Consider the following 12,878-nt stretch of genomic DNA (forward strand, 5'->3'; position numbering starts at 1 on the left):
TACTCCAGCCTGGGTGACAGTGTGAGATCCTGTCTCATAAATAGATAAATAAAAGCTCAAAATGCTGCTAGTTAAGATAGAATTTCCTAAATGTTTTCTTCTGTCTTGGTATGAATACATCTACCTATGAATGTATACATATTTATGATTTCTGCCCAGGGTTTAAGATTCCAACACTAAGCCTCATTACTATTCTTATTTTCCCTAACAGTTATGAAAATTATGTTAGTACATTTCTGAGGAAAACTGGACTTTTAGACCTTAAAGGTGTTAAATTTTGTTTCTCAAACAACACCTCCCACAGTGGTAGACTTTATCACTGTATAAAAATGTACAGTGGTTTTATTGACATGTACATTCCAATATGTTTACAGCTGCAAGATAATGAGGCACACTCAGTATTGCACTTCATTAAAATTTCAGGCTCAAACTTAACCTAGAAGTTTAAATGAAATTGCATTTGTAATTTAGTAATTCTTATACAGGACAAACATTGATATCTTTATATACAGTGTGATACTTATTACATTTATATGCTGTCCTAACACTTTTTTTTTTAAATAACAGTCTAGGAAATAATCCAGAATATTCCTTTTTATCCCCACCTGTGATGCAATTGTACAGGATTACAAAAAGGCAGTATACAATAAACAATGATTATTTTTCTTTTTTTGCTTGAAAGCCAGCATCATTCTTAGTCCATGGGCATGGCGATTCTTTTATATCAATTATCTATAAATGTCCAACGCTTCACAGGCCAATGACAGTAATGGCCACATGCAAACACCTCACAAGTTTGATGTCATCTGTTCAAAAGAAGATAAACCAAAATAATGGGGAAACTTTTCATAGCAAGAATTATGTACATGGTATTTGGCATCCTTCTTGCACTGTGAATGGTTCATTTTCATGGATGTAAAAATGGTCCCGTCCTTATCCTGAGCACAGTTTAAACCTCACCACATCCTCTTGGGGGATGAAGACAACTTTTCTCTCTGTAGACAAAGGATCTGAGTGTTCTAAAAAGTGTGGGCATTTCTGCACACTCCACATCCCAGAGCAAACTCTTCCCCAGTGGGTGGATGAACGACATGGAGTGGACATTCAGTCCCTTCTAACTGCTTGCCTTTGGGACCTGTATAAATTTGAAGGAGGCAAAGAAAAATAATGTTTTAAGTATACACACATATGAACCTCATATAAATATAAATCACTATTCAAAAAAATAACATGACTGTGATTATACAAATATAACATTTAGAAATTTTTCTTCTGATCACAAAAGTAAAAATATTCACTATAAAAAAATTCAACATAACAGACATATGGAAGAAGTGATGGAGTCTCTTACTCACTATTATCCTGCCTAGGGAGAATCATTAGGAATTACAGATCTTTTTCTATCAACAAATGCATCAGATATATCATATTAAAAGAAAGAGCAATGAACAAAAAATGTCACAAAAAACCCTTAATTTAGTCTGGCAGAACATTATTTTTCTGAATAGAAAACGGGGATTTTTGTGTAGAATGTTTTTCTATAAGTAAAAACAAATTTAAGTTTAAAGAAGCTATGTTTCCCTTTTATCTTTACTGATGAAAAAGCACACACTGGTAAAATGGGAAGGCCGATTATTTGTGTAATTTTTAAAAGTACCTGAGGGAGATTAGCAGGAAAATGAAAATTGATCAGCTCAAAAATATGAACAATATTATAAAATACAATGTGGAAGAAACACTTTGGGAAAGATATAAATTTGTTAATAATCAAAGTAGGTCTATAAAATGTACTAAAAACAGCATTTAAAAAAAATGTGTTATATTAATGTGTTTCACATCATGGGTTTCCTATCACTTAAAAAAGATTTTTAGTTTCTTTAGAAACGAGGAGCCTTACTTGATAATATCAGGAAAACACACTAGGCTTATACTTGACAGCAGAGTGCCTATTTAAGGGTAGATGGAGGAATTGGAACTGTGCATTAGTTTTCTACAGCTAGTTTTCAAAATAATAATTTCTGATTTTGCTTGAGAGAAAAACATCATGAGATTGGATGGAATGAGCTTACACTGATCAGTGAGGAATGATGTCTCATTTACCTTACCTTTTCTAGGTTTAAAAATATCTCTGATATAATAGAAGGAAACCATAAGGGATAAAAGGCTAGTATTTGTAAAGCTCTTCACCTGCACATATAAATACCCAATAAATGACTATTACTACTATTACTGAACAACCACAAACTGAGGCCTGATCTAGAGGAATAAAAAGTAAGTTCCATGTAAGAGTAAGGCCAAGGCATAAGAGTAAGTATCAAACTGAAGACTGCTAATCTCAGACAGAAAAGTAAACTTCAGGTTAGAGCTAACAGGCATGAGAGTGGCAATGAGTGCCGCCTCAGGCAAACGCAGGCACAGACCCCAGGATGGGTCAGCACGGGAGGACACCAGAGGTTTCCTAGAAAGTTAATTATTCCTGTCAGAAAGTAGATCAGTAGCTCCCACTCCAAATCACACTGCACACTGCTGCCCACCCCACCAGTGGGTGGGGGAGAGTGGGATTCTGAAAAAAATGGCAGATCTAGTTCAGAAATGCAACATTTCAGTGGTGGTGATACAAACTGTAGTCCTTGGGTTTTTTCCAAGGAAAAAATGAGTCATTTACTCAACAAGTATTTACTGCATGCTTAATGTATGAATAGCATTGTTAGGTACTTGGGATTAAAGATGAAGAGTGCATGGCTCCCGTCTTCAAGGTGTTCGTAATCCAACACAATGGTGAGAAATAAAAATGGTGAAAACCAGACAAAACAAACACACCTGTAAACATCACGAGTGCTTATTACTGAGGCACTCACTGTTTTAGTATATCAACTACTTAATCGTTTAACGGTCATAGGAGGCAGAAACTGTTATCCTCATTTTGGATATACGAAACTGAAGTAAAATTAATTTTTCTGATTGCTAAATTCCTAATCTTTAAAATAGGCACAGCAATACCTAATTCATGGGGTGCTGTGAAGATTAAGTATTCTGGCATGAGAAGGTAGTCAATAAATATTTTAGAAATAAATGGACAGAGGGATTACACTATGGTCTGAATGTTTTTGTGCCCCTCCAAGTTTATACACTGTTGCGTTAATGAAAGGAGTTAGTCAGCTTGCCTTAGGTAGATAGCAAAGGAAGGGTCCCCAGAGAGCCCTGGAGGCCCACAGGTCAGTGCCTCATCCCCACATAATATAAAAAGCAGCCTGGGGAAAAAAAATCAAGCTGTAGGCGCCGATAAGGGAACCAGCCCAGGGTGCTGTGCCTAAAGACATGCCCGCTGCTGCACAGATAGAAAAACCTTCAATGAGATAAAGGACAAGACCTGGCATAGAAATGGCTTTGTCCTTTTTTTTTTTTAAACCAGAAATATGTAAACTTTATTATTACTATTATACTTTAAGTTCTGTGTCCTTTGTATAGTCAGTAGGCTCTCTCTTTTTGTGTGTATAGGCATAGTGGGCTCCACTGGGTTCCAGTGGATTCCTGGACCAAGCTGAGTCATGCTTTCTCCAAGACAGCCTACAGACTAAGCACATTCCATCCCTTTTCCAGTCCATAAAAACCCTGGACCCCAGCCTCATAGTGGGCATCCTGTTCGGGCCCCCCTTTCTGCTGGCAAGAGCTTTCCTCTTTTGCTTATTAAACTTTTGCTCTAACCCCACCTTGGTGTCTGTGCTCCTTAATCTTCTTGGAGGTAGGACAAAGAACTCCAGGAATTATCTCAGACAAAGAGAGACTGTTAACATCTTGGTGCACTGCTTAGACTACAACATTAACACCAATATTACGGTGTTAGGAGGTGAAGCTGTGGGAGGTGATGAGGTCACAGAGTGGAACCCATGAATGGGATACACGCTCTTGCTATCAATGAGACCCAGGAGAGGCCCCCTGCCCTTCCACAACAGCAAGAAGGCACCACCTATGAGCTTGAGAGCGCGCCCTCACCAGACACCTTATCTGCTAGTTCCTAGATTTTAAACTTCCTGGTCCCCAGAACTGTGAGAATAAATTTCCACTGTTTATACCAGTTTATAGTATTTTGTTATAGCAGTCTGACTGGATGAAGACTGATTATCTAAAACGATGAGAATTAGCGGGGTTGAGAGTAGTTACAGAATTGTTTCTTCTGTCCTTCTAAGTAAACTGTATATGGCCATCTTCTCTATTCATATCCCTGTGGGATCTCTTTTATTCTATTCCCATTCTCTAAATGAACAGAGGTTCAAAGGTTGTAGGTTGTAAAAATTGAGAAAATACGTGCAAAAATGCCCAGGACTGAGGTCCTTCCTTCCTTCTGCTGACTCTGACTCCCTCCTGTGATTCCTTTGTGTTGACTGCCTGGTACGTGACTGTACCAAGGGAAGCCTGACCCTCCTCTCTCAGCTACTACCCACCACCGTGTTCTCTGAATGTGGTTCATTGTTAACTTCCTTATTTTTAGCATTCTTGTTTCTTTTTTTTTTTTTTTTTAAACACAGAGGAAAGTTTAAGTAAAATCTAGATTTTCCCTGATGACACCGCTTGCCTTAAATCTTTCTCAACTGGAGGCTGGTTATCTCCCAAGCTCCTCTAGGTCATATGGCTACAACGTGTGACTGATTCTCTCTTGGTTCCTATTTATTTCCAGACAACAACCTACAACTTTCATTCAATAATTGCCCTTCCTCCAAGCTCAAGTCATCTAGAATCATCCAGAATACTGCCCTTTCCATACTCCCTTCACTTGCTGACCTCCAGCACATCACCTCCTCCCTCCAAGCAAGGCCCACATCTCTGTTCTGTCCATTATCCTACAAACCCTCGGCTCACATCATTCTGACCTTGCTTCTTTCAAAGCCTGCTACATCTACTTAAAAAAACAGTTATCGAGAAGAAACAGTAAAAAAAAATTTTATTTGATATGAGCAAATGGTAAAAAGTAGTCATACTTGAAAAAACTCTACTTATCTTTATTTTGAAATGGGTATGTTTCATATGGTTTAAAATCAAAATGTTAGAAATGATATACAATTGGAATCCATCTTCCCCAGTCTTTACCCCCATCTTCTCCTTGTTTTTCCCAATAGTTAATCAATATTATTAGTTTCTTATGTATCTTTCCAGGGGTTTCTTTACGTAAATACAAAGAAATATGACTAGATACTCTCATTTTCCCCCTTTCTTACAAAAGGCAACATACTACATACCCTGTTCTGCAATTTGCTGTTTTGTTTGTTTGTTTCTTTTTTTTTTTTGAAACAGAGTCTTACTCTGTCACCCAGGCTGGAGTGGAGTGCAGTGGTGCAATCTTGTCTTACTGCGACCTTTGTGCCTCCCAGGCTTAAGTGATTATACTACCTCAGCTTCCCGAGCAGCTGGGATTACAGGCACCCATCACCATCCCTGGCTAATTTTTGTACTTTTAGTAAAGATGGGGTTTCACCACGTTGGTCAGGCTGGTTTCGTACTCCTGACCTCAAGTGATCCATCTACCTTGGCCTCCCATAGTGCTGGGATTACAGGCGCCAGCCACCCCACCCGGCTTAATTTGCTTTATTCATCTGATACTATCTTCTAAAGATCTTTCCAAATTAGCACACAGAAACACCATCCTTATTCTTTTTTTTTTTTTTAAGCCTGGTATTCCACCCCACAGTTATTACCAGCCTCCTGTCTTCTTCCAGTATTTTCAGCTGCTTTTTGGTTTCATACTTGTTTTCCCTCAGCCTGATTTCCATAGACAATCATTTCTCCTGTATTCTGAGTGGCTTCTTTAATTTCCTTGGCTTCCTCATTCTCACTACACTGCTGATTCCCAGCCATTCTAGATTAAATCACTTGTTCATTTCATGGCAATGGTTCCAGGCTTCATTAAAAAAAAAAATCACAAAATCCTTTTAAATGGTTCTGTAATATTGAACTTCACATGACTTCTTAGTGCTGAATAGCCATCTTTTTACTAATCCTTAGTAGACTTCATTCTCACACCCCAAGAGATCTACTCCGTCACAGCTAACTCCTCACTCATGATGATGAGCTTGCTTCCTATTTCACCCAGAAAGTCATATTCTTACAAGGGTCAAGGAATTCCTCTTGCTTCGTTAGGCTAGTGTGAGTTGAGTTTCTGACACTTGAAACAAAGAGCTCTCATAGAATGTTTAAATAAAACTATACTATATAGATCAGAATTGTGATTTTAAAATATTAAAAGCATACCTGCAGGACAGTGTGGTAGTTCTTCCTTAGGAATGCTAGTCATTCTTTGAAAATCATCATGACAAGCATTACAAAAATGTGTTGTTCCAAAACAGAAAAAGACAGCCACTGAACAGCAGTAGCGACATTTATATTCCAAAAAGTCTGTGCCATGTTTGGGACACATCTACAGGAAAAGAGAAGAGACAGACACAAGATCATAGAGAGACTATGTTAATTACACTTAAGATAGGCATATACATAGATAGCTCCTTAATTCGTATTTTGAGGTCATACATAACTCCAAAAATTGATTGAAAAACTGATGATACACATGTTTAAAAACTAATGAATAAATATGTGGCTTTGCCCAAAAGGTCTGGACAAAGATCCAAGTTCTAATTCCACTTCCATCATAATCTATCTGACTTAATAAACAAGCTACTTAATTTCCTTATGAATGTTTTATGGCCTGTCAAACGGAAAATTAATAAAATGAACCTCTCTCATAATCTTACAGATGTACTGCGAACATTTCATTAAAGAGGGGAAAACCTAAAGGCTTCACTGCAGGTTTAAGAAACTAAGAAAATAAGTAAATTTATTACATGGTTTAAATATGGTGATCATTTCATGGAAGACGAAATTATATTACCCAAAGAAAATAATATATATGAAATGTGAAAACTTATACAACATTGAACAAATATCAGAAAACACTCAAGAGAAAAGCCTCATTAACATTCTCACCGTATTATTGTTTAAAAAATAATATGTTTCTATTAAAATGTTCTGCATACCTGAGCCCTGGACACATCAGAACAGGCACCACATATGAGCTCTCTAGGATCATAATCATCCCCCTGTCCAGCCTCAGCATCGCAGCGAGCTTCACCACCAAAATATGCCTGTGGTGAGAACACATCTAGATTACAGCAGGAAAAAAGAAAACTCTGGCATGGGAGATACAGTATGGGCATAGTGAAAGTAAGATCAAGGGGTCTCAGAAAATACTATTGTCTACTAGACCATCCCTTGAAATGCCAAGTGTACGTCCATATTGCTGACAGTGGGGTGGATCAGGGTAAGAAATAAAGCTATTTCTTCTTTCTTTTTCTTTCTTCCCCTCCTGTTTTCCTTTCTTCCTTCTTTCCTTTCCTTCCCTCTTTCCCTTCCTTCCCTCCTCTCCCTCCTCTCTCTCTCTCTGTTTCTTTGAGATGGGGTCTTGCTCTGTTGCCCAGGCTGGAGCACTGTGGCATAATCATGGCTAACTGCAGCCTTAACCTCTTGGGCTCAGGTGATCCACCCAACTCAGCCTCTGGAGTAGCTAAGATCGCAGGCACACGCCACCATGCCCGGCTAATTGTTTAATTATTTGTAGAGACAGGGTCTCCCTATGTTGCCCAGGCTGGTCTCAAACTTCTGGGCTCAGGTGATCCTCCTGCCTTGGCCTCTCAAAATGCTGGGATTATTGGCATGAGCCACCATGTCTGGCCTAAAGCTATTTTGATTTTCAAATGGATTCACACTTAAAGTAGGGATGATTTATTTGTATTTGCCCTGGGCAGAGAATAAGTGAGGCCAAGAAATTGGGACAATCTGCATGCACATCATGTCTCATAGTCAAAAAGCTATGTCCAGATTGGGAATAGACACAAACTGAGTCAGCACAAATCTGTTATCTATACTAGAAAAGCAGGTCCAAAGACAGGATCCGTTGATGCAGAGGTTATAAACGGTCGTTCACCAGCTAAACCTAATCCTGGACGTATTTCAGTTTGTCTTGGAGACTGTTTACTCCAGCTGTTTCACTTTTCTATATCCTCTGCTTGGCTTCCTAAATACTTTACTGCTACCCTGTAATAGTACAATATTCATTTATAATGTTTAGTACATGAAACACACAGAAATATTTTATTATTTGTAATTATACAATTTCATAAATGTACGCTATTGGGTGTGCATATATTTATCTGCCTTTCTGGCTATCATCTCTCTACTTAGATATCCATTCATCCTCTGCACCTTTCTCGGGTAGTCATTCTTTCACTCATTTATCCATTCTCCACTTAACTTAGTATCTAATAAGTGCTAAGTATTAGAGATGGAAAAATGAAAAAACATAGTCTTTGTCCTCATGGAACTTATCAAGTGGGGCAGAGAGGTAAGTGATCCAGTAGTCATGATGCAGAATAGGGAATACTATGCTAGATGCCTGCAAGATACTGAAATCATGTGGTGGTGGTACTGATGATGGTAGTGAGATGGGGGCATGTCAGACGAGGTGAAACGAGCTGAAGCCTGAGGTATGACAAGACAAATTAGGCTCTGCATGACAGCATGTGTGTATAGGGATGGGGGTGGCAGGTCAGAGTAAAATGTGCAGGAGGAGGCAGAAAGGAACATTCCTTGAACAGCAATGCCCTGTGCGATGGCATGGGGGTGTCAGTGGGTGAGCAGACATGGCTGAGTTTGGGGAATGCAAGTTATTTGGTATGTTGTAGCTAACGGAGAACAAATGGTAGCATCTTGGGAGATGAGACTGGAGAGGGAGACTGGGCTACAGTATTATAAGTAGATGAATGACACAAATAGATTTTACATCTAGAAGTATAAAAAAAAATTAGCAGCAGTTAAGTGTAAGGGATGCAATGTAGGAATTAGGGTTCTACATCTGTGCTCAGGAAGAAGGCTACTGTAATTACTAAGGAAAATGAGTAGGGTTGCTGGAGATGTAATGGAAAGAAAAAAAGGACTCCAGAAAGATCTGGAGACAGAATTGACAGTATTTTGTCAAAGATCAGAGATTGGTTGTCATTTTTTTTTGTTTTTGAGACAGGGTCTCACTATGTCACCCAGGCTGGACTGCAGTGGCACGAACACAGCTCATTGCAGCCTCAACCTCCTAGACTCAAGCCATTCCCCTGCCTCAGTGCCACCAAATAGCTGGGACTGTAGGCACACACCAACCTACCTGTCTAATTTTTGTATTTTTGGTAGACGGGGTTTCACCATCTTGCCCTGGATGGTCTCAAACTCCTGAGCTCAAGAAATCCACCCACCTTGGCCTCCCAAAGTGCTGGGATTACAGGTGTGAGCCACTGTGCCCAGCCAAGATTGATGAATACAATACCTGACATGTGAACTCTGAAGTATGTGTGGGAGATCCAAATGTCTGCTACACAGTTGGATATTTGTATCTGAATATCAAAAATTTTGGAAGGTCATAAAGGTATACGTGGTAGGTAAAGGTAGAGATGTAAAAGAGGTCACCCAAGGTAGAGATGTAAAAGAGGTCACCATTAGGCAAGAATGAAGCTCTGAGAAAACAAATATGTAAGGGGTAGGTTAAAAAAAAAAAGAGATAGAGAAATCCAATGAAGAAGTTAAAGATAAATGACCAGAAAGGAAGGAGGACAGAAAAAGAGGGTGTTGTCCTGGAAGCCAAGGAGTTAAGAGTTTTAAGGAAGAAATGGTTAGCAGAGTCAAGTAAGAGGAGATTATTCAAGAAGTAATTGCATTGGGCAAACAGCTTATTAAGTAGCTTGTATACAGAAATACTGCATGTTTCAGAAAGTTTGTTCAGGTTAAATAAAGAATCCCCAAACAAGTTAAGTAAACAAATTTTACTGGAAACACTGGGAAACACTGTACCAACCTATCTTATTTTTAACTTCAGGCTTAAGATGGAAGAATACTTAGCTATCATTGTAAATTCGAATTCTTAATCATACAGGTAAGCTCTAGTTTTTAAAACTTCTCAGTATAATTTATAGCATACCTTTCTGCACTTATAGCAGACATAATAGGCATATCTGTTCATTGCATAGCCAGCTGGGTCATTATAAAACCTCACACCAGGAGTTGTGATAGCTTCACTCTTATGTAGACCTTCATATTCCAATCTCATTAAGGCTTTTCTTCTGACATCCTCATAGAGTTCTTTTATTGGATCAAGTAGGTCTTTTAGTACTATGTGATTTATTTTGTTCTGCAATAAAAAATGAACATTCTTTAACAGAATCATTTATTAATCAACTCAAGAAACACTTAGTATGCACCTAAGTGCCAAGCTTTGTGCTAGAAGAAGATAACCAGACAGTACATATATTCTAAATCAAATGTCATTTGAAAAACATCCTGTAAAGTCTTTAGGAGTCCATATTTTCCCAAGAGCAGGGAAAATGGGGCAAATGGGGCACAGAGCATGAAAATTACATTTCATTAGCTTTACATTTCCTGAGTCTGAAATATATCTCCTGTTGCCCTAGCTGTTGTGGAAATAGAGTTACCTTGTTGCCACAAATAAGACATGCTCTGTGTGTGTGTGTGTGTGTGTGTGTGTGTGTGTGATGGTTCCTTGAGGGGAGGGTAGAATGACAGGTGACAGAAGTGAACAGGTAGTATTTGCTATAAAACCTTCATGTATCTATTAATATACGTGGCACCACATGATAGGGGAGAGTAAAATACTATGATCTTTTTGATTATTCCTCAGTCTATCTAGACAATGACTGTGCTAAGGCTTTCCATATTATACCCTTTCTATTAGTCTGCAAATATGAAGATAAGAAAATAGGGAGAGCTTAATAGAACAAAAAAGGAAAGACGAATTGATAGGGAAAGCACTGCCACATTCTTTAAAAAGAGCTTTTTGTCAATCGTTATTAGCTTGCCAAAACAAGTTCCTACAATCATTATTAGCTTGCCAAAACAAGTTCCTACTTGCTGACTACCTTTGTAGAGATGTATCAAAATGCCAAAAATTTTCTCCTTGTTTTAACTGAGCTCTAAAATAATCTGTTCTGGTGGTACTGAAGGTTCTGACTTCACTCTTTAATGGCAGGTATCAGTATCTACAAACACCAGAGGATCATTCTTCTTTTTGGTAGTCATTGCCATGTTATGTCAACTGAGCTCTCTGGTGGTCTGAAAGTAGAGATGCATGCCCTTTAATGCCTCAGGATGTTTAAATGAACTTTCTCATGAAATACGTTTAACAGAATGTAACCAGTTTTAAATTGACAATTACTGTTTTGAGATGCATTATAACAGAGAGATTGTATTCTCAGGTTCCACATGAATGAGAAGGGAAGAAACTGCTGGAGGCTGGTGTATAAAAAGTAAACTGTAGAGGAAACCAAGAGATATTGACACATGTTTATTTTGAAAGATGAAAAGAAAGACCAAAAGAAATAGTACATGATTTCAGATTATTTTCATACCTTGCAAATGGGACAAGATATAAATCCAAATGTTATCCTTGGGCCAAGCCATCGATTTTCTAAAACTCGCCGACAGCACTGTAAGTGGAATACGTGACTACAATCCAGCTTAAATAAACAAAAGAAAAGGATGTAAGCAAATATAATAATGATAAACACTTGAGTGACTGGGAGATTATTTACTGCAAGGTACTACTTAAAGCAGTGAAGAGAAAAATCATGGAATTTACTATAATGAAAATTCATTGGGACACTGAAATTGGGACACTATTACTTACTAAATTTCATTATAGTAAGTTGAGACACTATTAACTAGGCCTTCAGCTTCTACTTTTTACCATTCATGTATTAATGCCACCTATATAAAGTAAGCCAGGTCAGGAAAAATGTAAACTTATTCAATTTTGTATCTCAGGGAAAGAAGAATAAATTACTGATTTATGATCTTGTTTTGGAGAATATTATTATCTTGGAATCATGAGAACTGAAAATGTAAGCAACAGGTAAAGTTAAAAAAACTTATTTAGTGCACAATAACTTCTATTATGCATGTATCATTATGTATAAGTCAATTATATAATGTTATAAAAATATGATTCTGGATTTTGGAAATTAAGAAGAGCCTTAGCTATTGGGGGATAATCTAATTATTTCCCCCCCCTTTCTGAACATTTTATATGTTCTGTTGATTACAGAGGCTCACACAAATCACAAATTAAAGCTGAGCATACAAAATAGGAAGCAGAACATAAAGAGGCAGAATTTGCTCCTCATTAGCCTGGTAGATGCACAGATTAAAAGAACATTTTTGCCTAGTGATATAAAAAAAGATTTCAATCCACTGTTTATTTGACAAGTATATTCCTCATGTTAACATCTGGATACATTTAATACTTTAAAAGCTGAGGCAACCTGAATGGCTGGTGCTGCCGAGAGCGCTTCGGTGAAACATATCATGCACATGTCATCGGCATCTTGCTTCAGGGTTGTGGCACTTTTATCACAGCCATGTAGACAGGGCAGACAGTGCTCTTCGTTTTTAACACCCCCGCATGGATGGCCACAAGGATGCGTCTTACTACAGGCTATCTTAGCATATTCCTGTTAAAGGTGAATTACAATGTTACACAAGTATTTTTAAAAAAACATTTATTTATTGTACTTTAAGTTCTGGGGTACATGTGCAGATTGTGCAGGTTTGTTACATAGGTATACACGTGCCATGGTGGTGGTTTGCTGCATCCATCGCCCCGTCATTTGCATTAGGTAATTCTCCTAATGCTATCCCTTCCTAATCCCCCCACCCCCTGCTATTCCTCCCCTAGTTTCCCACACCCCAGGCCCCAGTGTGTGATGTTCCCCTCCCTGTGTCCATGTGCTCTCATTGTTCAACATCCACTTATGAGTGAGAACATGTGGGTTACAAATATT

The 12,878-nt window shown here is 38.2% G+C and overlaps 1 protein-coding gene across 7 annotated transcripts in view; it reads right to left on the reverse strand.

Moving 5' to 3' along the window:
- Positions 1–307: 307 nt before the first annotated feature.
- MYCBP2 (MYC binding protein 2) overlaps positions 308–12,878 on the reverse strand; it is a 279,351-nt gene continuing 266,780 nt past the window's right edge. For all 7 annotated transcript variants that reach the window (XM_012472003.2, XM_012472002.2, XM_012472001.2 and 4 more), the window contains 6 exons: positions 12,360–12,548; positions 11,448–11,555; positions 10,004–10,213; positions 7,023–7,130; positions 6,244–6,409; positions 308–1,135 (listed from right to left, as the gene is read on the reverse strand). In XM_012472003.2, the coding sequence (XP_012327426.1) occupies positions 1,020–1,135; positions 6,244–6,409; positions 7,023–7,130; positions 10,004–10,213; positions 11,448–11,555; positions 12,360–12,548 (897 nt within the window). In that variant the 3' untranslated portion in view covers positions 308–1,019. The remainder of the gene's footprint in view (positions 1,136–6,243; positions 6,410–7,022; positions 7,131–10,003; positions 10,214–11,447; positions 11,556–12,359; positions 12,549–12,878) is intronic.

Source organism: Aotus nancymaae, unplaced genomic scaffold (genome assembly GCF_030222135.1).
Source record: "Aotus nancymaae isolate 86718 unplaced genomic scaffold, 86718_ANA_hifiasm-v0.15.2.pri h1tg000088l, whole genome shotgun sequence".
Lineage (NCBI taxonomy): Eukaryota > Metazoa > Chordata > Mammalia > Primates > Aotidae > Aotus > Aotus nancymaae.